Source organism: Cotesia typhae, unplaced genomic scaffold (assembly GCF_013202065.1).
Source record: "Cotesia typhae breed Kobodo isofemale line unplaced genomic scaffold, CoteBio_Ctyphae scaffold_13, whole genome shotgun sequence".
Lineage (NCBI taxonomy): Eukaryota > Metazoa > Arthropoda > Insecta > Hymenoptera > Braconidae > Cotesia > Cotesia typhae.
In genome coordinates this window covers 8,246,073-8,273,588 of record NW_027423774.1, presented here as the reverse complement: position 1 = coordinate 8,273,588, position 27,516 = coordinate 8,246,073, and the positions used below count along the sequence as shown (strand labels likewise).

Here is a 27,516-nt window from a genome sequence, read left to right as displayed (position 1 = left end):
TCAAATCGACAAATAGTTGGAATCGACTTCTTTCGATTTGGACAAATTTTAGTCAGAAGTTTTCTTTTATCATATAATGAAGTTCTCCCAAAGAATAGAAATTAAAAAAATTTTTTTCAAAAGATATGCAAATTCCAAATTTTGTAATTTTTACAGTTTTTCAATTTTGTTTTCGTAATTCTAGAAATTTAAATAGCGCGCTACGCGCGCGCCTAAATTTTAACTATAAATCATGGCCCGTTTTTTGCGAGTTTCCACCTTTGACTAACTTCAAGACTATCATGTATTTTAATTTAGAGGATCTCGAACGCTATTCTAGATACAAGAATAACCTTTTGTTTGTTTGAAAAAGGTCATTTAGAGCTATTGGAAAAAAAAAATTGACAAATGCCGACTTTGTCAAATTTTGAATTTTTGAAAATCGTTAAGAATGACGTTCAAAGTTAACATTTTTGCTTCATTGTTTTTGTTAAGTATCTTGTACTGATCTCAAAAAATACTGCAATTTTCAGAAGGGTGTTTTTTTTTTTTTTAAATATGAATTTTTGAATTTCCAGAAAAAATTTTATTTCGTTTTTTACAACTTTTAATTAAGATAAAGTTATGTAGATACAGAGTATTGTAATTTTGAGCATTAAAAAATTAAATGCATGATGTGGGAATATTAAATAATAAATTAATTACAACCTTTTTTTTATTTCTTGGACATAATCTCAAAGTCAGGCTTAACACATGATATAATTTCTTATTTTTTTAACGCGTGACATACTTTGTCCGTTTCTTCAATTCAATTACAGTTTTTAATGCCTAATAACTCAAACAAACATTAATTTTCAATAAAAACCAGAAATAATAAGATGAGAATATCAATTTTTTTTCGTTCTTTTGAATATTCGTTTCCATACAAATTTCTGCAAATTATTGTTTCTCAATCTCAAATTTCAAATTATTTCCATGTTGATAGGACCATAAGTGGTGTCAAAAACTTGAAATAAAGTAGAAAAGGACAAATTATTTCATGCGTTAAGCATGACTTTACGATAATGACCAAAAAAAAAAATTTGGAAAACGGTTAACCCTGAAGGCCATCCCTGCAACTTTCCGCTAACTTCAGTTATTACGCGCTCGCAATTTTGCCGCTTTTGCGAGGTTTTTGAGCTGTTCGAGTTCAAAAATTTATTGTCATATTTTGAGCTCTCCAAGGTCAAAAATAAGCTATTTGATACTTTTGAGCTCCTCGAGCCCAAAAGTCTAATAAAAGTTTGAAGAAAAACGATTTTTTTCTATTTCAAACTGCTATAACTTTTGATTTAATAAGCCGCGGTTTGCAGCAATCGATGCAGTTTTTTAAGTACTATAAACAATATGTTGACATAAATTGATCAGATGTAAGATTTTAGAGTTTTTTTGTTAAAAAATTCCATTTATTTGATTTTTTCGATTTCTTTCGTTCACGATATCTCCCAAACGAATGAACTGATTTTGAGGCGGTTGGCGTTGGTTGTCGTCGTTTTTCAACGTTGAGAGCTGATTAGTTTTTGGAATCGAACGGTAAAGCCGTTTAAAAGTTGTTCCAAAAAAACCACTTTAAAAAAAATTTTTTTTGCAGTTTTTTTGAGATTTCTTGGAATCTACCAGTCCGAATCGGTTCAAATTTTCAGGAAATCTAAGTTTGGTAGAATCTAATCGAATGCCACTAACCGCGTTTCAATCGGTCGAGCCGTTCAAAAGTTATAAGAGGGTCACATACTTACACACAAACACACATACAGACATAGTGACACCTTCGGGAACCCTCGAAATGGCTTCCTAAGACCTTAAAACGTCGAGATCTGTTGAAAACTCGATTTTTGCAAAACGGGGTAAAACCAATAACTTCCCGATTTTTGAAAATTTTTAATCCTCTTAGCGGGAAGTTAAAAAGTTATAATTATTTTATTATTTAATATTTCAACTTCATGCATTGAATTTTTTAACGCTCAAAATTACCATTCTATACATCTGCATAACTTTATCTTAATTAAAAGTTGCAAAAAACTAATAAAAAATTTTTATTGGAAATTCAAAAATTCATTTTTGAAAAAAAAAATCACCCTTCTAAAAATTTCAGGATCTTTTAAGATCAGTATAAGGTATTTAACAAAAAAAATTAGAAAAACGGTTAACCCTGAAGGCCATCCCACCCTAACCTCCTGCTAAGAAAATTGAAACTTTTCGAAAAACGGGAAGTTATTGGTTTCACCCCGATTTTTAGAAATCAAGTTTTCATCAGATCTCCACATTTTGAGGTCCTAGAAAGCGATCCCGACGACTTTCCTGAGGATGTCATTATGCCCCCCCCTCTCTCTCTCTCTCTCTCTCTCTCTCTCTCTCTTATATATATATATATATATATATATATATATATATATATATATATATAGTGTGTAGCCCTCTCATAAATTTTTAACGGCTTGACTGATTCGATCGCGGTTGGTGCCGGTCCGAACGGGTTTGACCAAACTTAGATTTCTATTACAATTCGAACAGATTAAAACTGGTAGATTTTGAAAAATCTAAATAAACTACAAAAAAAAATTTTTTTTAATGTGTAACACACACACCTGCGGACATCATCTCGGAAACATTCAGGGAAGCTTCCTAGGACCTCTAAACGTCGAGATCTGATAAAAAGTCGATTTTCGAAAAATGGCGTAAGACCAATTACTTCCCAATTTTTGAAAATTTTCAATTTTCTTAACAGGAAGTTGAAAAATACTCGTGTAGACATGACTATTAAGAAATTCATGAATTGTCATTAGATGTAATAGTTGATTTTGGCTCAGTTTCAATCTCAGAAATAAGCGGCACAAATGGGACTATTGATAAACTTTCTTTACGTCCATCTATAGGTGATACAACTGGTGACCGTGTAAGATTTTTTTGTTGACTGATTCTGATAGATTCACTGTTATCGGCTACTTCTGAAATCTTAAACAAATTTTCTTTGTTCAAAGCTATATCAGTTGATAAATGTTTTAGTGTACGATTTGAAGCAGTTAATGGCGGATAGAATTCACGAGTTTGAAAGCTGTCAAACTTGGACTCTAGAGACAATGTAACTTTTCGATTAACCGAAGTGACATCAATTTTATCTTTGGTTTCCGTTTTATTTAATATTTTCATGTCCAATTGTTTATTAATCGGTATCCATCCGTTATAACGATAATTATAATCTATATTATTATTATTATTATTATTATTATTATTATTATTATTATTATTATTACTATCATTATTAGCATAATTATTTATACTATTATTAGAAATACTCTTATCAAGTGATGATTTATTATAAAATTCCAATATTTTAACAGGGTTTTCTAATAATGGCAAATTATCGGTATTCGTTCTTATGGATCGACCATCAAATAAATTTCTACTTATAGGTACCCAATTATTTGATTGGTCTATAGATTTATCCAAGTCTCGTGTCTTATCAATATTAAGCCCACTATTTTTATTGGTATTATTACCTAATACTTCTGACAATTCAAACTTAGACGATATTATTTTATTATCGACTGTTTTTTCTAAAAATTCAAAATTAATATTTTTTTTTGATCTGTTTGCTGCATCTATAATTTTTATATCTTGTGAATCCTTATAGTTATTTTGAGTAGGCAGTAAAGTCGTAGAAACAATTTGACTTTCAGATGAACTATTGTCTTCACTAATGTTCGTCAACGAAGGAAAATATCTTAGCTTTTCACCGCGTTCATCAATAAAACTCGGTGTATATTGTGATATAAGCGGCAAAAACGTACGCCGAGCATATTTTTCCGCTTGTTCTAAAATGTTAGCAAGCTTTTCCGGTAATAATTGGACAGTGAATCCTTTGTTTATTTCTTTCTTATTCTCAGCATCTGAATTTGAATTTTCTACTTTTTTTTTAGGCACTTCTGATTTTTCAATATTTTGTCTGATAATACGAGGTCTTAAAAGTGGTTCAGTTACCTCAGGTAGCCGCATTGATCTACCAGTTTCATGTTTATTGACTTTTAATACTGGCTCATGTATTTCACTTATAAAATTAATTGACGGTGTTGAATCTGTAGGTACAGAAGAAGTGGTGGAAGTAGAAATAACATATCCAGCATCAGAAAATCCTCTTCCCATTTCAACTAGTGGATTTCCTAATAAATTCGATCTATTATTATAAATAACAGATGACCAAAATTTAGAGTTATCTTCATTTGTGTCTTGATGAATCAGCTTGTGATTCTCACTTTGACTAAACAGATTTGTTTTATCGATTAATGTCATTTTTAAATTTTGATTTTTTGTAAATGGACCCAAGTTTGTCTGTGGAAAATTATTTTCATCCGATAACATTTGCACAGAAACTTTATTTTCTGATTCAGAATTTTGATTCTTTACAAAAGGCCCAATGTTATGTAAATCAACTTTTTCATGGAATGTTTTGTCAATTAAATCTTTTTTGGGATTTGTTAAAGTTGTTGATGACAAACTGTGATTATTTGACGTAGAATCATCTAATTCTATGGGAATGTTACATTCACCCGGATATAATGATAAATAAACCGAATTTTCAGATTCGAGAGAAAGACTTTTTTTGCAAACAGATATGCTTTTACCAAAACTGTCTAAGACGGAGATTTTGTCAATGTTCCAGGAAACAAGACCAGATGAAATCCAGCCACTATATGCAGTATACTTTACCTGAAAAAATCATTAAATTATCATTTTATAAGTTGAATACTACTGTTTGAATATTATTCTACTTTTTTACCTCGACTGCTTTTAAGTTCACGATGAATGGATGAGGTACAACTATTTTATGAAGAATCGTTCCAACTAATAATTCTTCATCGTCTTTTCGGGTCATAGTAAAAGTCTCATTGAAAGACCCAGACCCAATAAGTGTAACTTGTAGCTTTCCATAACTTTTTGTAGGTCTTTTTCCATGACTATTGTAAACTTTTATTTGATATTGAAGAGCGCAAAACGGTTCTTCTTCTCGGGTTATTAAATACAATTGTCCTCGAGCATTTGAAGTGTCACTATAATAACCCATATCGCCACAAAGTCTATCAGGACCACAAGGAAAACATTCACCTTGTAGAAAACCATTGTATCCTTTTTCACATGGAAATGCCGGAAATCGACATTTCGGACTAACCGAATCAGTGAAAAATTTATATGCTCGTCGGTGATTGCATAGTGATCTTCCTTCAATTGAGCTAGCTATAAATAATCAGAAATAAATATTTGACGTATTTATCCGTGGTTTTAGAATAATTATAGAGTCACCTTTTATCTATAGAAGGTGACTATACATAATAATCCTAATAATATAAAAAAAAAACCACTAAAATCTAAAAGCAATAACTTAGTACAAACTGTATATCTATAATAGGGTGACATAATAAGTTCATATTATCTCAAAACTTCTTATTAAGCAAACAAATAGTTACGTTACGTTACGCAACGTAACGTAACGTAAGAAAATTGATTAATGAATTTAGTTCCATTAACTAAAAGAAATTTTGATTAATAAATTTAGCAATTAATTAAATTAGTGAATCGGTATTTCGTATTGAATAAGTTGTAAGCATTAAATTTTGTGAATTATGATAATATGGAATTTCGGGAATTTAGTTGATTAGTAATTCGGAGAATTTTAGTAATTTGTAAAATTTGAATTAAGTTAACGTCCAGTGGACGATTTAATATAGAATTTAGTGAGTGCGTGTGAGTTTAGTTACTTAGGAAACGTTGTATAGACGCCCGAGTCGGGGGCGCAGTCGGAAATAAGGTTTTGATTGTAGTTGAGATGTTATTTGGTAGTCCGTCAGATTGACGAGGTAAATTATGGTATTTTATAGTATTCCGTCAGGTTGAGGAGGTTTATGAAAATAGAGAATTGATGTGGGTACTTAAATGAAAGGCCTTGATAAGTGTAACATTGAGATGAGCTTATAGCTTAAAATATGTCAATATATATAGTCCACAAAATACAAGGTCATTTCTTAATTATGTATCTAGAGATAGAACACTTTCGAATGCAGCTTGAATACTTATCATCATAAATTGACTATTGGTGAGAATGATATAAAACCTTGAAAAGGCACAATTCCAGGTCTCGACTTTTCTAACGATACCAAATTTAACCATAAGAGCTATTTTATCATATAAATCTATTTATCATAGAAATACACTGGCCACAAAATTTTCGTTATTCTCTTAATAATATTATAGATTATTATTATTATTATGTTATTGATAATATTGTTGATCAATTCAGTGCTTACTTTCACTGAACAGTTTATAATACAATTGGTAGCTTTAACCACTTGTGATGATAAATGTAACCATCTCGATAGTAAATGGTATGATCGGTCTATTTCAGGAATAATTATTTTATTATCATACTGATTATAATTTAAATCGTTATATTTATCATTTAACTTTTATAAAATTTATTACTATCAAAGATAGTAAAATCTACAAAACAAATATTGTCAAGGTTAATATAAAATTCTCTCTGTGTAGCTTATAAAACTGAAAGCTATAGTTTTAATTCGGTTTAATTGATATTTGAAAGTTATAATTTATTGAAAGTATTTTACTTACACCAAATAAAGTCAGATACTGCCCCTAAAAATAGATTGGAACATCCGGTTTGCATTCGTCCACCATTTGGATAAAAATCAACGTCACCCATTGGCTGCCATGATCCCAAGCCACCGAGAATTAATTGCTCTCCATTACTGTGTATCACATCAACGAAATGAGCGTCCATATTATCGAGCCTTACTTGTGGATCTTGAGTTTCAAATAGAGGTCCAGCAGGGTCCAGACCTACAAACTCGAACAAATACATTTATTATGATAGTTTTTTCCTCTAAATTAAAATATATGATAGTCTTGAAGTTAGTCAAAGGTCGAAACTCGCAAATAACGAGCCACGATTCATTGTTGGTTAAAATTTAGGCTATTAAAATATCTGAAAAAAGTATAAATTTTTCTAAATCTGTATCAGGTCTTGAAATGTAACTTTTTAAGTAGATCAATCATCAAGTCAATCATATAGTAAATATCATTTACATTTTTCACATTTTAGCTCCACGATTTTCCAACTGTTACCTTACAGTTATAGAAAAATTTATAAATTTATATCAAATTTTTAATTACCAGTAATTCTAGAGACATTAGCAAGCTCTGAACCAGCAAAACCTGCAACATGTGCCCCTAAACTAAATCCAATCATATGAACCATATCCAGAGATACATTGAGACCTCGTACAAATTGTGCTAACTGTCTTCCTACTAGTCTTGTATTAGCTGCCGCTCTTACATAATTCGGTATCGCACTTCCAGGGCTCCAGTCAACACATACTAAATTTTATTATTTGTTTTTAAGAGCACTGATTAAAAATTTTGAGTATTAACTAAATCATAACAAGGGAAATTTTTTTATTGTACACAATACAAACCGATGTTGCAGTCATGTACTGACATAAGTGCCGATCGCATCTCGTAGACCCAAACATTGTCACAATCAGATCCAAAACCGTGAACAATTATTTTTGTAGGTAATTGAGGATCAATTGCATTATTTGCTATATCATTTGCTACATCGTCAGCGGAAACTTCCATCGGTACTGATCTGGCTTTTCGACTTCCATAAACGTAAAATCTGAATCAAAGAAAATTTGTGCATAAATACCACAACAAATAACTAATACAGAATAAGTATTTTTGGTGAATATTTACAAGTGAGGTCAACCATTTTAATTTTTATTTTTAACTTCCCGCTAAGAAAATTGAAAATTTGCAAAAGTTATGAAGTTATAAGTTTTATCCCGTTTTTCAAAAATCGAGTTTTCAATTAATGTTGACGGTTTGAGGTCCTAGGAAGCTTCCCTGAATGTTTCCGCGATGATGTCCATATATGTATATGTGTGGTTTTTTTGGAATAACTTTTAAACGGCTCTACCGATTGATTCTAAAAACTAATCAGCTCCTACCTTAAGAAAACCACGTTGATCGCCGCCCATCCGGTTAAAATCGGTTGATTCGTTCGTGAATTATCGTCAACAAAAAACTACCCCGAAATTCCTGGTTTGATCAATTCAAACGTGAAGGTTCTTCATTAAGCTTCAAAAACTGCGTCGTATGCCGCCCACCACGTGAAAATCGGTTCATTCATTCAAAAGTGATTGCGATTTGGAAATTTAAAAAATAGAATTTTATTGAACTTTTATCGAACTTTTGAGCTCAGAAAGTTCAAAATGACACGAAAATTATATTTTTGAGTTTGAAGAGCGGGAAGTTGCAGGAATGGCCTTTAGAGTCAACCGTTTTCCTAATTTTTGTTAACGAAATTTCTATTTGATCTTATTGATATATTTTTTTTTTTGAAAAATACATGAAAAAATGAACAATTTAATAACAGAAAAAGTTGATTTTCACAATTTTAACAATTTTTAAAAAAAATTTATATATTTTTTAGAAAATTATTATATTCTACTTTTTTTCTTTTTTAAATTGTTCGTTTTTTTATGTACTTTTCAAAAAAAAAAAAATATGTCAAAAATATTAAAAAAAGATAAAATAGAAATTATATTTAAAAACATGAGAGCCGAAATTTATTCAAATATTTACAGACAAAGAAGCTATCGAAATCTTTATTTTTTTTCTTTCACGACATTTTTTATCATAAGTGCGCCGTAAAAACAAGTAGAATCAAAAAGAAATTTGAAAATGTTAATTTTTCGCCTAGTTATGACCCAAAATGGGGTTGACCGCACTTGTAAATAATTACTGAATTTTTACCTTGTACCGACATCTTTAGGTGGTGAAGGAAGCATTTCTAAATAACTAAATGGTCCAGTATCTTCAAAACACCCAACATTTTCATAGCATACTCGAGATGTTTCTCTTTTTTTTCGCATAGATTTCTTTTTATGTAATTCCCACTTCTTCATTGACTCAAACACTGCTCGAAAAATTTCTGCATCGTGCCGCTCATCTGGTAACTCATCCGAAACTGATGGCAATGCTTCAGTTTGAGCATGAAAATCTTTAATCATAAATTTAATTTATATAATTTATTAATACATAATAATATCTATTAATTGTAAGGATGTGCGAATGGTTTGTAAAATGCGAATATTTCAAGTACTTCAATTTTGACTTTTTGAAAGATTTTATTCAACAAAAAGTTAACAATTAATAAATCTAACTAAGCTTGATTTTTGATCCAAAATTGTTTCACAATGGATCTAATAATGTAATTGTACTTCTGCAAGTACGGATTCGAACGTTAATATAAACGTAAGGTATTCCATGCCGAATTTAAACTTAAAAAATTTCAATTTTTGATATTTTTTCAGTGTCCATTAAAACGGGCAATCGGCAGCCGAAATAGAAGTAGATTTCTAATCAATAAAAAAAAATTTTAAGTACTGTATACATGAAATTCAATATATCTATACACTAGTCACAATAATTAAGGGATATAAAAAAAAATTCGGGTGATTTGGGTGATTTTCAACGAGCTTTAACTTTGAGGAAAATAATCGTATAGCAAAAAAAAAAGTAAATTGTAGCTTCAAGTGTCTTGTTTTCAGATGTGACCATGAATATTTTTTCTCATGTTTGGGCTTGCAGAAATCCTAAGAAAACTACAAAAAAAAAAATTTTCCAAATTTTTTCTCGTCTTAAAAAAGCTCTACGGGCTTCAAAAAAATTTTTCCATTGTTTCGCTAAAAAGCTTTTTAAAAAATTGAATGCCCTTCAATTTGACGTAATCAAAAAGTCTGTACAATGATTTGCCGCGGAGTTATCGTCAGTCAAAGCAAAAAAGTACTTTTTCACTTTAACAATCAATAACTCTGGAAATAACGGTGGTATAGAAAATCGAAGAACGGTTTTGAAAACTGTACGATATTCTTCATAAGATACCGTGAATATCTCTTGTCAAAAAAATCTTTTTTAAATTGAAAATTTTAACTGAAAAAACGACAAAAATTCGCATAATTAAGGATATTTGGATAACTTGGTCTAACTTTGAATAAAATCGATGAACAAGGGATATCGTCGGTAATTTTTCAACCTCCAAGTGTCCCCCAACATCCCATATAGGAGTCGCCAGAGTTGAACGCCGGGGCCAAGCTTGGGCCAATACTGGGGTACCAAGCTTGGTGTCCCAGTCTTGGCTCAAGACTGGGTAAAGTAACCTCGGCCGTTTCTTCGGTAGCCCAGCCTTGGCCGTTCCATGGCACGCCAGCCTTGGCCCGGGACTGGGTAACCCAACCTTGGCCGATCCATGACACGCCAGCTTTGGGCCAAGCCTCAATAATTAAGGAAAATATTTGTAAATTTTTAATTAATTTTATTTGATTGGAATAAATATTTAAAAATATCATCACCATAAAAAAAAATAATCAATATAAATAACTAACCATAAAAATCTACCTCTAAATAGATTTGGCTTATAAGAATGGTAAGCTTTAGATCGACCTGTCGTTTTAATGGCGTAATGGGTTAGGCATCGGCTTGCAAGCGCGCGGCTAGGGTTCGAATCTCGGTTCCGTCAAATACTTGATTTCTCTACATTAAATCGGATAAACCTTAATAAGTAATTACACGTCACAAACTTGCGTTAGTACTACATTGAAACAGAGAATCGCTCATTTAATTAAGATTTTCTACTTTTTAAAATTAATTTGGCAGATTTGGGTAAGTTTGGCACAGTCATGGTAACCAAGGCTGTGCCAACTCTGGGTCAACTTTGGGTTAACTCGGGGTAAACTCGGGCGTACAAGCTTGGCCCAGTCATGGCAACAAAGACTGGGCCAAGTCTGGCATACAAGCTTGGGCCAGAGTTGGGCCAAGTCTGGGGCAAGCTTGGGCCCGTTGTTCTTTCCTACATGGGCATTCCTGAAAAATTTGAAGCGCTGCAATGTTTTTTTCGTAGTGCCCCGAAGCTTTAAATTCTTTGTTTTTGCAAAAATCACTCATTATGAGCAATTTTTCAATTTTTATTCATTTCTTCAGTGAAAAAAATTTTTTTTTCTCAAAAATCTTTATTTTTCCAATCAAAGAGATTAATTTTTCGAGAAATTTGAAAAAAAAAAAATTTTGTCGAAAATTTTTTTTCGAAAATGTTTTTTAGTAGATTTCATAGAAATCTAACTATTGCAATGGTCCTCATGACAAAACTTTTGAAAAATTTTGCTATATTCCGACTTAACTCGACGAGCTGAGTCAGAAAATACATATGGTTCAAAATTTTATATATGTATGTGCCACGATATAACGCGGCTTGTCACGACGATAGCGTGGAGAATTCTCAAGGGATCTGAACTAAACTCAACGTACTTATTCTATAGATTATTAGGAAGGTCAAGTTCGAATATGAGCTTAATCGGTTAAATAGTTTAGAAATTACAGCATTTCAAAATTCTGAAATTTTGAAAATTTGATACTTTCACTACTTTTTCTTCAAATAACTTTTGAATGCGTCAAGATATTCGATTTCTGTAAAATGCATTTGAAAGCTGAGAAATTAAGCTTCAATTAATGTGTATTTATTTTTTTCCGAAGCAAAAAATATCCATCTTATGATCATTTTTAAAAAATTTTACGCTTGGAGTCGTTTTGTCTATACAAAACTGATTGAAAAGTACGGAAGTACAATAATTCTTTTCCTTTTTTTTTTTTCTATTTAACAGTAAAATCTGAGAGATGAAAACGTTCTGAAAGCAAATTTAATAGTAGAAAAAAATTTATTTGAGTCGAAAATAAAGTTGTTAAACGTGATTCATCTATAAAGCAGTGAATTAGCCAGTAACTTCGTCATTACACAGATTTCTACATCACCCATGAGGTACTGTGTGTTAAGATGCGTCCCTTTCTTTTACGTGGCGGGTCCCCAGTAGGCTTTTACCACGTAGAGAGGGAGAGGGAAGCAAAATATTAATTAAAGTCATATAAGGGTTACAAATCGAATGTTTTTATAATTTTATATCTAATTACTCAATCATTCAATAAAAAAATAAAGATTATGTGAGCAGAGTACACTCCTCCGAAGTAAAACTTCTTTAGCAAAAAAAAATCTAATTGTAATTTTAATTAATAAATAAAAATGAAATCTACTTCCATTTCAGCTGCCGAATAGCACTTTTTTAGTAGATTTCATAGAAATCTAACTATTGCATTGGCCCTCATGACGGAACTTTTGAAAAATTTTGCTATATTTCGACTATACTTGTCGAGCTGAGTCGGAAAATGCATATGGTTCAAAAGTTTATATATGTATGTATATATATATATATATATATATATATATATATATATATATATATATACACTACTGGAAAAAATTAAGGGATCAAAAAAAAATTCCAAATTTTTCGGTAGTTTTCAACAGGCCGTAACTTTGAGAGAAATGGTCGTACAGGAAATAAAAAAAAAGGAAATTGTAGCTCCAAGTGTCTAGTTTTTGGATTAGAACTTCAAAATTTTGTAGCCTCCGCGGTTTCTGAGTAATCGTAGAAAAACCAGCAACAAAAAAATTCTCAAAATCTTTTTAGTTTTTTTTTTTTTGGTCTACGGGCGTGGAAAAAATTTTTTAGCTTAACCACCATAAGAATCGGATACTTTGTTCATTTAGCTTTAATTTCTTTTTTAAACACCCTGATACGTCCACTCCTCGCTGAGATATCGGTCTTCAAATGGAAAAGGATCTTTTTGTCTTTGATTATCGATATCTCAGCAACCAATGATCGCACAGAAAGTTAAAGGTGGGTTTCAAGAACTTGAATGAATTCCCTTAACGACTGTCCATTGTTTTTCGAAAAAAATTTTTTCTTTCCGTCACATGAATTTGGAAATGCAACAAAAAAGGGCTTTTAGTGGTTTTTGGAAAATCAAGCGCTGGATCGAAAATATTGAGGAAACCACTAATGTTAAGTGTGCCTTTTACAGTTCAATATGTCCACAAAAACCCTACAAAGAATCAAATTAATCCAGCCAGCCGTTTTTTTGTTTCACTTGATCGAATTTTTGAAAAAATTAAAGGATCACGTTTTTTGCTCTGAAAAGCTCATAATTTTTAAAAATGAGAAAAAAAATTGTTTTTTCGAGCTTTTTCCACATTTTTGTTCCAGAAAGTGCTTAAATTGAAAAAAAAAAAAATTCAAAAAAATTTTTTTGAAATTTTTTCTCTTGAAAAGTTTAATAAAACAATTACCGCCGGCATTAGCGTTATCCAAAGCGTACCACGTGGAGGTCGCGCGGTCGGATTTACGCTTGTGTGTGTGTGTGTGTGTGTGTGTGTGTGTGTGTGTGTGTGTGTGTGTGTGTGTGTGTGTGTGTGTGTGTGTGTGTGTGTGTGTGTGTGTGTGTGTGTGTGTGTGTGTGTGTGTGTGTGTGTGTGTGTGTGTGTGTGTGTGTGTAAGGTATTTCAGGAGAATTGAGACCCGGTGGCTCGTCAGTTCCACCGTATTTAATGACTCCAAACTCATTCTCTGAAGGTTTTTGTTGGTTCAATACCGGGTATTACCACCCCTGTTTTCAATAACGGCTCTCAAATGTTCAGCCATGTTTATGCAGACGGTAATTTGAGGCTGCGGAATGGTATTCCAAATGTGCTGAAGCGCGCGCTCCAAAGCAGCTAAGTGCTGCAAATTTGGATACTCTCTGCGCAACCGACGGCCCATTATGTCCCAAACGTGCTCTATGGGGTTGAGATCTGGACTCATTGCTGGGTGTCGCAACAATGTGATGTCATGCCACTCAAAGAAGCGCCGGGTAATGTTGGCTGTGTGTGGACGTGCATTATCTTGCATCAATATGAACGACCTCAGATGTTGTCGTCTGCGCAGAACAATGGGCCTTAAAATTTGGTCGATGTAACGTCTAGCTGTCAAATTTTCGCGTACAATTACCAAAGGTGTTCTCCAATTTCGTGAAACGCCGCCCCACACCATAACTGATCCACCGCCGTAGGCAACGACTGGACGGACAAAGTTCTGGCGAAAACGTTCTCCACGACGGCGCCAAACGAGAGGACGTCAATCGTTGCCATACAGATTAAAACGAGACTCATCAGTGAATAAAACATTTGTCCATTCCCTCAAGTTCCAATTTCGATGATCGTAAGCATACGCTAAACGAGCTCGACGATGTCTTGCTGTCAACAGGGGTACACGATTAGGATGTCGTGCGTGTAACCCAGTTTCACGAAGACGGTTGATGATTGTTCGAGAGCAAATGTTTCGCACTTGATGCCGTCGTCGCTGTTGCTGTTGTCTGCGATTGGGGAAGTTTCGAGCGACAATATTCGCATTGACGAAAGGTTGTCGTCGAACTTCTCTAACAATTGTTCGATCATCGCGGGCATTAGTGACTCGATGGCGACCTTGTCCGGGGCGACGATGATATTGATTCGTCTCTTGGTATCTGGTATAAGCTCGAGATACGACAGATTGACTTACACCCATCCGGATAGCAACTGCATGTTGAGTGTAACCTTCGTCGATAAGAGTCACTAACCGAGCGACTTCCACCTCCGATAAATGTCGTCTAACCATGATTAAGAATCAAAAGTCAGAAATTTTCAATTTTGACCAAAAAATTAAAAAAAATTTTTTTTAGCGCAGAGGGATTAGTTTTGAAAAAAACTGTTGAATGAAGCGATTTGCTAAGGATTCATAAAAAGAAAAGAAAAAAAAAACTCCGAAAAGCGTATGAAAAAAATCGAAATTCGATTGGGAGTATTAACTTTTTTTATTAATTTAATTAAAAGGAGATCAGTAGAATCAAGGAATGCAGCGGTGGAAAGGTGATAAAAATCATTGGGCGATGGTTTTTTGAGTTTCCTTAACTTGTTAAAAAAAAAATTTTTCCAAAAAAAATTTTTTTTTTTAAATTTTTTTTTCGAAAAAATTTTTTTTTTTTGGAAATTTTTTTTTTTTTAATTTAAGCACTTTCTGGAACAAAAATGTGGAAAAAGCTCGAAAAAACAATTTTGTTTCTCATTTTTAAAAATTATGAGCTTTTCAGAGCAAAAAACGTGATCCTTTAATTTTTTCAAAAATTCGATCAAGTGAAACAAAAAAACGGCTGGCTGGATTAATTTGATTCTTTGTAGGGTTTTTGTGGACATATTGAACTGTAAAAGGCACACTTAACATTAGTGGTTTCCTCAATATTTTCGATCCAGCGCTTGATTTTCCAAAAACCACTAAAAGCCCTTTTTTTGTTGCATTTTCAAATTCATGTGACGGAAAGAAAAAATTTTTTTCGAAAAAACAATGGACAGTCGTTAAGGGAATTCATTCAAGTTCTTGAAACCCACCTTTAACTTTCTGTGCGATCATTGGTTGCTGAGATATCGATAATCAAAGACAAAAAGATCCTTTTCCATTTGAAGACCGATATCTCAGCGAGGAGTGGACGTATCAGGGTGTTTAAAAAAGAAATTAAAGCTAAATGAACAAAGTATCCGATCCTTATGGTGGTTAAGCTAAAAAAATTTTTCCACGCCCGTAGACCAAAAAAAAAAAACTAAAAAAATTTTGAGAATTTTTTTGTTGCTGGTTTTTCTACGATTACTCAGAAACCGCGGAGGCTACAAAATTTTGAAGTTCTAATCCAAAAACTAGACACTTGGAGCTACAATTTCCTTTTTTTTTATTTCCTGTACGACCATTTCTCTCAAAGTTACGGCCTGTTGAAAACTACCGAAAAATTTGGAATTTTTTTTTGATCCCTTAATTTTTTCCAGTAGTGTATATATCAGATATAACGCGGCTTGTCACGACGATAGCGTCGCCAATTTGCGTCGGATCTTTACCAAACTCAACATAATTATTCTACAGATAGATACCGAAGTCAAGTTCGTAGATGAGCTTAATCGGTCAAGTAATTTAGAAATGCCAGGATTTTGAAATTTTCAAAATCATAAAAATTTATATTTCTTCACTTTCTTGCTCGAATAACTCTTGAATGGAATAACTTGTCGAAATTCTGTTAATTGCATCTGAAAGCTCTTCAAATAAGCTTTAATTTGAGTACCATTTCATATGTGTAGACTTGAAATTATTCAGAAATGCCAGGATTATAAAATTTTCAAAATTATAAAAATTTACATTTTTTTACTTTCTTACTCGAATAACTTTTGAATGGGATAACTTATTGAAATTCTGTAAAATACATCTAAAAGCTCTTTAAATAAGCTTCAATTTGAGTACCATACTATATGTTTTATCTCAAAAGTAGGTCCTATTCCGCTATACCAAATATGAAATTTGCTGTTGCACTCGTTTTACCAAACGTCATCCAAAACTTTAGATTTTTACATTCATTTTCATGAAATCTACTTCCATTTCGGCTGCCGAATGGCCTTTTTTTTTTTTTTAAATAGTTCTAATTTTTTTTTTTCGAAAATGTTTTTCTTTTAAATAGTTGAAGTTGAGAAATTATGTTATTTAAACAAGATATAATCATAAAATAAACGTAATGATTGATTGTTAATTAAAATTTGATTCGATCAAATTTTATAAACAAGAAAATTAAAATAAAATTTATTCAGTGAATTTTAATTAAATGAAATCTTTTTTTACTATGTAACAGTTTTACCTGCTCAGGTTAGCCCTTAATCAATTTTATAAATAACTAAACAAAACTAACAACAATAAAAATTATCAGGGCGCCACCAGGATTATTAATCACGGTTCCTGGAACCGGTCCAGAGATGAGAAAACTTATCTTAGGGTAGAGAGAGTGGAGGAAGGTGCTGTTGAATAATAAAAATTTAATTAACAATATACCGGTATTTATTAACAATAAAAATTTTTCAAACTTAACAAATTTAAGCGCTCACTCACACACTTATAATCTAACGAAGCGGAGAATAACTGCGAAATAAACGATATTTACAAACGAACCTTCCAATGACGATACGATGACTAGACGGGCTTTTTCAAACAAACGGTCTCCCACACCTGTCTTAAAACTAATTGGGCTTTTTCGAACAAACGGTCTCCCACACCTGTCTTAAAACTAAACTTAAAATTAAACGTCCACCGGACGACAAAAACTAACTAACTTTACACACTTTATAACTTAAAATTAAGTCCACAGGACTACCGCATTTAACACTATTAACACTCTCTATCACGCATAACCCATACAATTCTTCACACACATAACCCACACTTCGCTTAATTGATTTTACAATTTTAATAGAATGAATGAATTAAAGTTAATTACAATATTCAATCATTCAATCATTGGTAAATTTTTTTTAACGACAATTTTCTATTTACAATCAATCTCTAAATAGCTTTGAACTAATCTCTATAGAACCAGAGGCTTAATGCCTTGAATTAACTTAATCACAATATAAACCTTTACAATCACTTCAAAATTATTAACATAAGTTTAATTAACTAATTCTGATTAAACTTTTACTATGACAATTCTAACTCACTTAACTGATTTCTTGGACTTAACATCCATGCCGATAATTATTAAGTGTCAGTAATTTTAATTTAATTCCTTCACGGACCTAATCCCCTTAATTTACTTAAATTTATACTTGTTAAAATAATTTTATAATATAATCATTTCGATAAAAATTTCCTAATATAATTTTCTTAATAAATTTTCCTTGATCGGTATTGTTTTTCAATAATAAATTCTTACTATAATATTCTTCACAATTAATACTTAAAAATTTTCCGATCTATCTTATTTTCAATAATAAATTCTAAATATAATAATCTTAGTAATTAATTCTTAATATAAAATATTGTAAACAATTTTCTGATCAATTATCAATTATAAAAATTCGACACGAGTCGAAATAGTCAATTTCAATTGCTAGAACATTCGCTAGTCAAGTCTTTGCTTGACCTTGGGTATCGGAATTTATGCGACACAAAAACTGACGCTTGACCAAAATTCCACGAATAAAAATTTGTCTATTTTTCTCAATGACAAAAATCAATCAATTTTACTCAGTTAATTATTGAAAAATTAATTTAATGAATTTTCTTAGATGTTAGTTAATTGATTGAAAACTTTTAGATATTAAAAATTTCCCCCGCCAGGTCGATCGAGCGATCCCCGGGTATAAACCCCCATGAAAATCACTCAATCCAAAAACTAGCAAATGTTCTACGATCTATTTATTGAATAAAATTTTCGTCGATTAACGATCCAATTGATAAATAATTAGGAGAAGTAACTGGGTATTGGAAGAACCGCGGTCCACTTCTTTCCCACAGAGTAATAATTGATACCTTGACGAACAAAACGATGATCTAACTCACTCGTTGAGGATGAAGTCCTAGTTGTAGTTGGCTTCCTTCGTCTCGTCACTACTCCGGGGATCGGTCCTTCTTGATTTCCGTGGCACTCAGTCTGGCGGTCACACTACTTCTCCCTTTTCCACTGCACGGCTCACCTATTTTAACCCAAACTCACCCCCGCCTATTCTCCCTTTAGGCCCGAAGATCGAGACGCGCCAGTGCTATGTCGAATAATTATCGATATCCGGTGACTTATCGATTAAGGGTAATTTTACCCTGTTACAACTAAATATTGAAATAAAGTTAGTGAAACATGGAAAATGAAATTTAAAATTAGATAAATTTTTGCTGTATTCATTTTATAGAATTTTGTGAAATATTATAAAATTGTATGAAACTCTACTCAATTTCTTGTTAAAAAAAAATGAATAACTAAACCGACTATAAAAGTAATACTATTTAAAAAATTTCATAATTCTAAACAAACTTTTAGGCGTAAATATTATGGAGTTGTATAAAATTTTCAAACTTTCTACGGTGTTAAAATCTCATTCATACGTAATAGAAAACTATTTTGTATAAATTTATACATATGTTTTCATGCAGTAATAATCTAGCATCGTCAAGAAAAGTGTAAGTTTATAAAAATTTGGAAAAACCAAAAAAAAAAGCAATGTTTTAAGTTCCTAAGGACCTATTCTATCCACTTATAATTTTAAAATGATTTTTTGAGAGTGTCTCTGGTAACTTTTAAACGAATAATGTTAGATCGATTTAATTGGCAATTAGCTGAATTTGAATCTGTTTCATTATACTTTAATTGTACAAAAATTAAAACTGAATTGGTCAAATAAATTAAAAAAAATTTTTTAAATAAAATGATTGCGAAATGACTTTTCAATAACTGTGACAATTCTTAGATCTGATCTTTTTTATTCCCTGAATAAAGTACATTGAAGACTGTAAACCGTCTATAAATCAATTAATTCGCTCGCAAAAATTTCAAATTTTTTTTTCGAAAATGTATTTTTTTTTTAAATAGTTCTAATTTTTTTTTTTTCGAAAATGTTTTTTTTTTAAATAGTTGGAGTTGAGAATTTTGTAAAATTAAATTTAGGCCGGTAGGCTGAATTCAATTGAAGTAGTTTATTTAAGAAATTTAATTAATGAATTTGGTTAAAGAATTTAATGAATTAATTTGGTCAAGGAATTTAGTTAAGAAAATTGATTAATAAATTTAGTTCAGAAATTTTGGTTAATAAATGTAGCAATTACTTAAATTAGTCAATCAGTATTTTGTATTGAATAAGTTTTAAGCATTAAATTTTGGGAATTTATGATAATATGGAATTTCGGGAATTTAGTTGATTAGTAATTAAGAGAATTTTAGTAATTTGCAAAATTTGAATTAAGTTAACGTCCGATGGACGATTTTATATAGAATGGAGTGAGAGCGTGTGAGTTTAGTTACTTAGGAAACGTTGTATAGACGCCCGAGTCGGGGGTACAACGAAATAAGTTAGGAAATCGTTGCGTAGACGCCCGAGTTGAGGGCGCAGTCGGAAATAAGGTTTTGATTGTAGTTGGGATGTTATTTGGTAGTCCATCAGGCTGACGATGTAAAATTTATGGTATTCCGTCAGGTTGAGGAGGTTTATGAAAATGGAGAGTTAAGCGATGTTTAGTCTGTAAGATTTTGGGCAAGTGGCTTACGTAGATGAGAGGTTCTCACATTTTACTTAGTTTTAAGGAGAATATTCTTGATGGAAATCGTTAATTTTGTTATTGAATTTGAATAAATAATTTTATTTGTTATTAATAATTTTCTCAGTATTATTTACAGCCCTTTCGAACTTCTCACGACTTTGTCTTTCCCCTCTCATGATTCTCCGGTTTCTGGGACACCGTGTCTAAAATCCCAGTGGCGCTCTTATCAAAGAGGAAAGGGGTGACCAATTGGACCCGGGCTAAACACCCTGGTTACAATATATATATATATATATATATATATATATATATATATATATATATATATATGCGCGATATAACTGGCCTTGTCTCTTCTCTAACTCCTGCAATTTTGTACAGATCCGAATAAAACGTAACATACTCATTTTTAGGATAACTTTCGTGATTAAGTTCGAAGATGAGCGATATCGGTCGATTAGCTTAGAATAACAATTGAATGCGATATCCCATCAAATTTTTGTAAATTGCATCTGAAAGCTTATTAAGTAAGTTTTAATTTGCACACTGAGATATTTTTCTTACTAAACAGTTTAGGAATGACAAAAATTTTAATTCTTCAAAATCCTCAAAAATTGGAACTTTTACTGTTGTTTTTTCTTTTTAGTATTCACCCTAATTAAAAAAACAAAAGTATTGAAAAGAATTGGTTTTCTAGTCAATACAATTCTTTTCAATACTTTCTTCTTTGTCTCAATACTTTTTTTTAATCAGGGCAATCATAGTTGTGTTTTTTTCTACTTATTGTGTAATCTACTTCTTTTTTGGCTGCCGAATAGTCTTTTTTAATAAATTAATTTCAACAGTACAATTTTAAGTTGATTGGTGTATTTATTTAACCCTCAATCAAATTTTTAATTAATTTGAAGTGATGTTTTTTTTTTGCCCTCCGGGCGGAAAGTGGCAACTTTCGTCCCGCTGCGCTAAATAAAGTTGCCGCTTTCCGCCTTTGTCGCACAAAAAAATAGTTTACATCCCTTAGGAAGTAAAAAAGAAAACCTCACATGTTTGTACACGGAAAAAAGTAAACTGTTTATCAACTGATAAAAATTACCATTTCAAACAGTAAAATCGTGATTTTACTAGTCACTATGTAATATTTATTATTTAAATGCTACAATTTATTATTTACACGCTAAAAAATACTATTTCAAACAGTAATAATCGCTATGTGAAAGTCGAAAATGTTAAAGTATAATAATTAAGAACTTTGACTTTGATATTTATAATTTCGTATGTAAAAAATGATCGTATGATATTTAAAAAATATAAACTACAGTTAGTAAATTTTTATATAAGCAACGTCAATATTTACAAAGTAAAATGGTAAATTTTAAACGCAACGTTAAAGATGGAACTGTAATTATTGATGTGCTTCGACGGGTAAAATATACATTTTAAAAGTAGAATTTTTACTGTTTCAAACGTTAAATTCTCCCAGTGTGTAGGACCTCCTCCTTCTCCTTATTTGTAACGTTAGTGCTCTTGCAGAGCATTAGCATGTACTACAGTTGAATCGCGTTATGAGTCCGGCTTGTTTTCTTTGTTTTTGAACCAGACTCGCGTTAATAAGAGAGAGACACAAGGAGGGCTCATAATGCGACTCGACTGTATTTTTTTTACCAATGCGCATGACTTTTTTAACACGTGTTGGACAGCACCGATTTCAACACTGCCAAGATAGCCAGAAATACGTGGTTAATAAAACTCTTGACAACAATCACCCTCCAACGTTCTTATAGCGTTGCGGTTAGGTGATAGTATCGCGTTCGTTAAGGTTACTATTCGAAACTCGGTTAGGGCAATATTTTTCTGAATTTATTTTTAAGGCAAGCGTAAAACTTCTTCACAATGAATGAATGCAAATGTGATTGAAATCTTATCCCCTCCTCCAGCTCCTCTAAAAACTCCGAAAATAAAAAATGTAAAAAAAAAATATTAATTAAACAAAAAACAAAAAAAGACAAAATAAAAAAAAATTTTTTTATTTATAGTTTTTTTTATTGTTAATTTTTTTGTTAATCCCGATAGCAAATTTAATAAATTATATCCGAAAATAATATTTAAAACTATAAAATTTAAATAGTCAGGGTTGTTATTTACTATTATTATTTTTAAAAATTACTTGGCGTGATATTATAAAATACACATTGAAATGGCAATTTTTACTGTTTGAAACTGTAATTTTTAAAGATGAAAGAGTCGTTATTTACTATAGTGACCGCTACTAATCACTTATTTTAGATACTAGGAATTCAAATTGCGCGCATACGCGCGCCTTAATTTCGACCAATAAGGAATCGGGGACCATATTTTTTCGATATTTCGATATATTTCGATACTAACCAACTTCAACTCAGTCATGAATTTTATATTATAAAATAAATATATAATATATACTAGAATTCAAATTTGCGCGCGCAAGCGCGCGTCTGATTTTCGGGTTTGCATATATTTTCATGCTTATGATATATTTGACCAATCACGTTACGAATAGTTTGCTTACATGATATATTTTCATATTTTTCATCTAAATTATAAAAGTGGATTAAATTATAAATTGTAGCTTTTATACTTTCTACATTTAGATTTGTAATATTTACATTTTTGCCACCCCGATGTCCACTGTATAGTTTGAAACTGTAAAAAGTAACCGGAATCAAAGTGAATTTTACAGTTTACTTTTTTCCGTGTAGTACGAGTAGTCATTTATACGCTCTTTTTTCATATTTGTTAACAGAAAAATATGAAAAAATAAAATTTAAAAGTAAGAGTTTTTATTTTTTAATTTTCGAGGGTAATTGTAAGTATATTACTCAAATAGATGTCACTTTTTCATAATATTCTTGACATATCTTTAATGTAACAATAAAAGTTTATGATTTTCTCACTTTTCTCGCATGCCACCTGAGTAAAGATACCATTTTCAGTGGCAGTTATCTCACGTTTGGTGAGGTTAATCAATTTCAAACTTTAACAGCATGTGTATGTGCATTTAATTTACTAAAAAAAATAGTATATTACACCCCTTGGGAAGGAAAATAAGAAAAGCCTCAGATCACATGTAATTGTTTGCCCCTGATTAAAATTTGCCCTGATTAAAAAAAAGTATTGAGACAAAGAAGAAAGTATTGAAAAGAATTGTATTGACTAGAAAACCAATTCTTTTCAATACTTTTGTTTTTTTAATTAGGGTGAATACTAAAAAGAAAAAACAACAGTAAAAGTTCCAATTTTTGAGGATTTTGAAGAATTAAAATTTTTGTCATTCCTAAACTGTTTAGTAAGAAAAATATCTCAGTGTGCAAATTAAAACTTACTTAATAAGCTTTCAGATGCAATTTACAAAAATTTGATGGGATATCGCATTCAATTGTTATTCTAAGCTAATCGACCGATATCGCTCATCTTCGAACTTAATCACGAAAGTTATCCTAAAAATGAGTATGTTACGTTTTATTCGGATCTGTACAAAATTGCAGGAGTTAGAGAAGAGACAAGGCCAGTTATATCGCGCATATATATATATATATATATATATATTGTAACCAGGGTGTTTAGCCCGGGTCCAATTGGTCACCCCTTTCCTCTTTGATAAGAGCGCCACTGGGATTTTAGACACGGTGTCCCAGAAACCGGAGAATCATGAGAGGGGAAAGACAAAGTCGTGAGAAGTTCGAAAGGGCTGTAAATAATACTGAGAAAATTATTAATAACAAATAAAATTATTTATTCAAATTCAATAACAAAATTAACGATTTCCATCAAGAATATTCTCCTTAAAACTAAGTAAAATGTGAGAACCTCTCATCTACGTAAGCCACTTGCCCAAAATCTTACAGACTAAACATCGCTTAACTCTCCATTTTCATAAACCTCCTCAACCTGACGGAATACCATAAATTTTACATCGTCAGCCTGATGGACTACCAAATAACATCCCAACTACAATCAAAACCTTATTTCCGACTGCGCCCTCAACTCGGGCGTCTACGCAACGATTTCCTAACTTATTTCGTTGTACCCCCGACTCGGGCGTCTATACAACGTTTCCTAAGTAACTAAACTCACACGCTCTCACTCCATTCTATATAAAATCGTCCATCGGACGTTAACTTAATTCAAATTTTGCAAATTACTAAAATTCTCTTAATTACTAATCAACTAAATTCCCGAAATTCCATATTATCATAAATTCCCAAAATTTAATGCTTAAAACTTATTCAATACAAAATACTGATTGACTAATTTAAGTAATTGCTACATTTATTAACCAAAATTTCTGAACTAAATTTATTAATCAATTTTCTTAACTAAATTCCTTGACCAAATTAATTCATTAAATTCTTTAACCAAATTCATTAATTAAATTTCTTAAATAAACTACTTCAATTGAATTCAGCCTACCGGCCTAAATTTAATTTTACAAAATTCTCAACTCCAACTATTTAAAAAAAAAAAAAAACATTTTCGAAAAAAAAAAATTAGAACTATTTAAAAAAAAAATACATTTTCGAAAAAAAAATTTGAAATTTTTGCGAGCGAATTAATTGATTTATAGACGGTTTACAGTCTTCAATGTACTTTATTCAGGGAATAAAAAAGATCAGATCTAAGAATTGTCACAGTTATTGAAAAGTCATTTCGCAATCATTTTATTTAAAAAATTTTTTTTAATTTATTTGACCAATTCAGTTTTAATTTTTGTACAATTAAAGTATAATGAAACAGATTCAAATTCAGCTAATTGCCAATTAAATCGATCTAACATTATTCGTTTAAAAGTTACCAGAGACACTCTCAAAAAATCATTTTAAAATTATAAGTGGATAGAATAGGTCCTTAGGAACTTAAAACATTGCTTTTTTTGGTTTTTCCAAATTTTTATAAACTTACACTTTTCTTGACGATGCTAGATTATTACTGCATGAAAACATATGTATAAATTTATACAAAATAGTTTTCTATTACGTATGAATGAGATTTTAACACCGTAGAAAGTTTGAAAATTTTATACAACTCCATAATATTTACGCCTAAAAGTTTGTTTAGAATTATGAAATTTTTTAAATAGTATTACTTTTATAGTCGGTTTAGTTATTCATTTTTTTTTAACAAGAAATTGAGTAGTTTCATACAATTTTATAATATTTCACAAAATTCTATAAAATGAATACAGCAAAAATTTATCTAATTTTAAATTTCATTTTCCATGTTTCACTAACTTTATTTCAATATTTAGTAAAAAAAGATTTCATTTAATTAAAATTCACTGAATAAATTTTATTTTAATTTTCTTGTTTATAAAATTTGATCGAATCAAATTTTAATTAACAATCAATCATTACGTTTATTTTATGATTATATCTTGTTTAAATAACATAATTTTTAATCATGCAACTTTTAACCAAGAGAAGAGAAAAAAATTATTCATATTTCAGTACTGAATATTGAAAAAAAAAGTATGTAACTTGTAAAAAATAAATCTGACAAATGAAACTATACAAAGCAAAGGTGAAAATATGTTCCGTTATTGGCCTAAATTCAAGCACGTGTCGTTTCATCAATGATAGTTGTTGAATGATAATCCTTCGATGTAAGTTGAATAAATCAAAACATTGTTATATTTTTCGATCAATAGTAGTCATAGATAACACTGTATATTTTAGTTTATTGATAATTTTATACGTAATAATATATTAATTCATCTATATGAACAACTTTCTTTCGAGCTTGAAGAATAAATTTTTTTAAGTATTTTTTTATTTTGTAATCGTTATATTATATTGATCAAAATCTTTACCATTTGCCATTTGGTTCTAGCCTCGGCATATAAATAAATAAATGAATAATATAAAAAAAATAAAAATATTTAATACTGACTAGCTTCTGATCATAGATGATTCATACAAATTTATAATTATTTAGTATTCCGGCGTTCACGAAATCATTCATTGCTTTCAATGTTTGGTCGTATAATTTATCCTTGGACTATCTCCAGTATATTACATAAAATTTATTAAAATAATAAACGGAATAATCATTTCAGTAAATTTACAGTTTTTACCACTTTTCTTTATCAATTCCAATATATTTATTCAACAAGTTTTGAAATAATGTAAAAAAATCAGGAAAGTCACTTAAAAAGTATTTATTTTAAGAGTATTTGTGTAAAAGTCGTACGTGTACTCTCCAATAGTCATTTCGTTTATAGTAATTGTATAGGTTGTAACAGATTTTTTCAAATTTGATGAAGAAGCTTTCAAATTTAAACATAAATTTATGATCTTACCTAAGGAATAGATTGATGAGTATAAATAAATTAAACAAAGTAGTTTGTTGATCATCGCAAAATCGAATGCGATTGCACTTTAACTGCTACTAATATTCATTTACAAACGTTACCTATATCACAGTATAAAAAAACAAAACATTCTATTTAAGAATAAATTATTTAAGTTTTCAATTTTATAATCAGATTTAATTAACAATTAATTTAGTTATTTTAATAATCAATATATAAATTATTTTTTTTTTGTAAAACCAAAACACTTAACAAAAATAAATTCATCATTCTCATAAACTATTTATTTAAACTTTCAGCTAATTATTTTTTCATTTAAACATTATGCAAAATATTATTTTTAAAATATAAACTCTTATAAATTTAGCCTCTAGATTTATATATCATGAATAAATTAAACTTGAGTTCGCGCGCAGGTTGAATTTAACTGAATTTCACACTTATGTTTCGACCGTCATACTAGAGAGGCTTTAAACCAGTGAAGAGAGAGTTGTAAGTATAAAACCATCAAGAGAACGCTTGATGCCTGGTGGCCTACTATAACAGAACTGAATCGGACTGTCTGGAGACTCTTCTGACTTGACCTATTCCATAAGCTACATTTTACGTTTAGTCAACCGATCGTCAAACTTTGTTTACTGAGAGATGATGTCAAATAATACATTGATGAGTTATGATGAATATAATAAACTACTTTTATCGAATTATTTCATGAAATTTTTTTAATTTATTTATTTTTTTCCCATGTATCGAAATATATACAAGTTTCTAGTAGTCATGAGAGATTAAATGCTAAAATAAAAAGTCTGTATCTTAGACCAATTAATTCGTAGATGTAATTATTTAAGCTTTTCTAAACTTGGAAATAATTTTATTGATATTCTTAACACCTTGCCGTAAAAAATTTAATTTTAGTGAAGAAACAATTCGTAAAACAGATGATTATATAAGCCATTCCTGAAATTTTTCAAAAGAAAAAAAAATTTTTCTGAACATTTTTCGATGATATCTATTGAAAAAATAATTCTACTTTGATGAATGCTCAGGAAATATCACTGATAAGATTTTCGTATCAATTAGTAGTCATTTAAGATTTATTATTAGAAAAAAATATGTTCTGAATCACTTTGTTTC

At 30.6% G+C, this 27,516-nt stretch overlaps 1 protein-coding gene across 3 annotated transcripts; it reads right to left on the bottom strand.

Annotated features, from left to right (window-relative positions):
- Nucleotides 1-2,435: 2,435 nt before the first annotated feature.
- LOC141535354 (uncharacterized) lies at nucleotides 2,436-27,249 on the bottom strand. Of its 3 annotated transcripts, XR_012480577.1 has the most exons (8): nucleotides 26,371-27,249; nucleotides 8,842-9,088; nucleotides 7,500-7,702; nucleotides 7,198-7,401; nucleotides 6,637-6,864; nucleotides 4,793-5,247; nucleotides 2,604-4,722; nucleotides 2,486-2,511 (listed from the first exon to the last, which is right to left on the bottom strand). XR_012480577.1 is itself a non-coding variant. In XM_074255243.1 (7 exons), the coding sequence occupies exons 1-7, from the start codon at nucleotides 26,423-26,425 to the stop codon at nucleotides 2,785-2,787; spliced, it is 3,330 nt and encodes a 1,109-aa protein (XP_074111344.1). In that variant the 5' UTR covers nucleotides 26,426-27,249; the 3' UTR covers nucleotides 2,436-2,784. The 3 variants fall into 3 exon arrangements, 2 of the variants coding, with proteins under 2 accessions (XP_074111344.1, XP_074111345.1); XM_074255243.1 differs by having other exon boundaries at nucleotides 2,436-4,722; XM_074255244.1 differs by lacking the exons at nucleotides 7,500-7,702; nucleotides 8,842-9,088; nucleotides 26,371-27,249 and having other exon boundaries at nucleotides 2,436-4,722; nucleotides 6,637-6,871; nucleotides 7,198-7,369.
- Between the last annotated feature and the right edge of the window lie 267 nt (nucleotides 27,250-27,516).

Coding starts and splice junctions, on each gene's coding strand:
- LOC141535354 (XM_074255243.1), bottom strand. CDS start 26,425: ATGATCAACAAACTACTTTGTTTAATTTATTTATACTCATCAATCTAT. Junction 9,089..26,370: donor CTCATCAATCTATTCCTTAG/GTAAGATCATAA, acceptor TTATGATTAAAG/ATTTTCATGCTCAAACTGAA. Junction 7,703..8,841: donor CCTAAAGATGTCGGTACAAG/GTAAAAATTCAG, acceptor TCTTTGATTCAG/ATTTTACGTTTATGGAAGTC.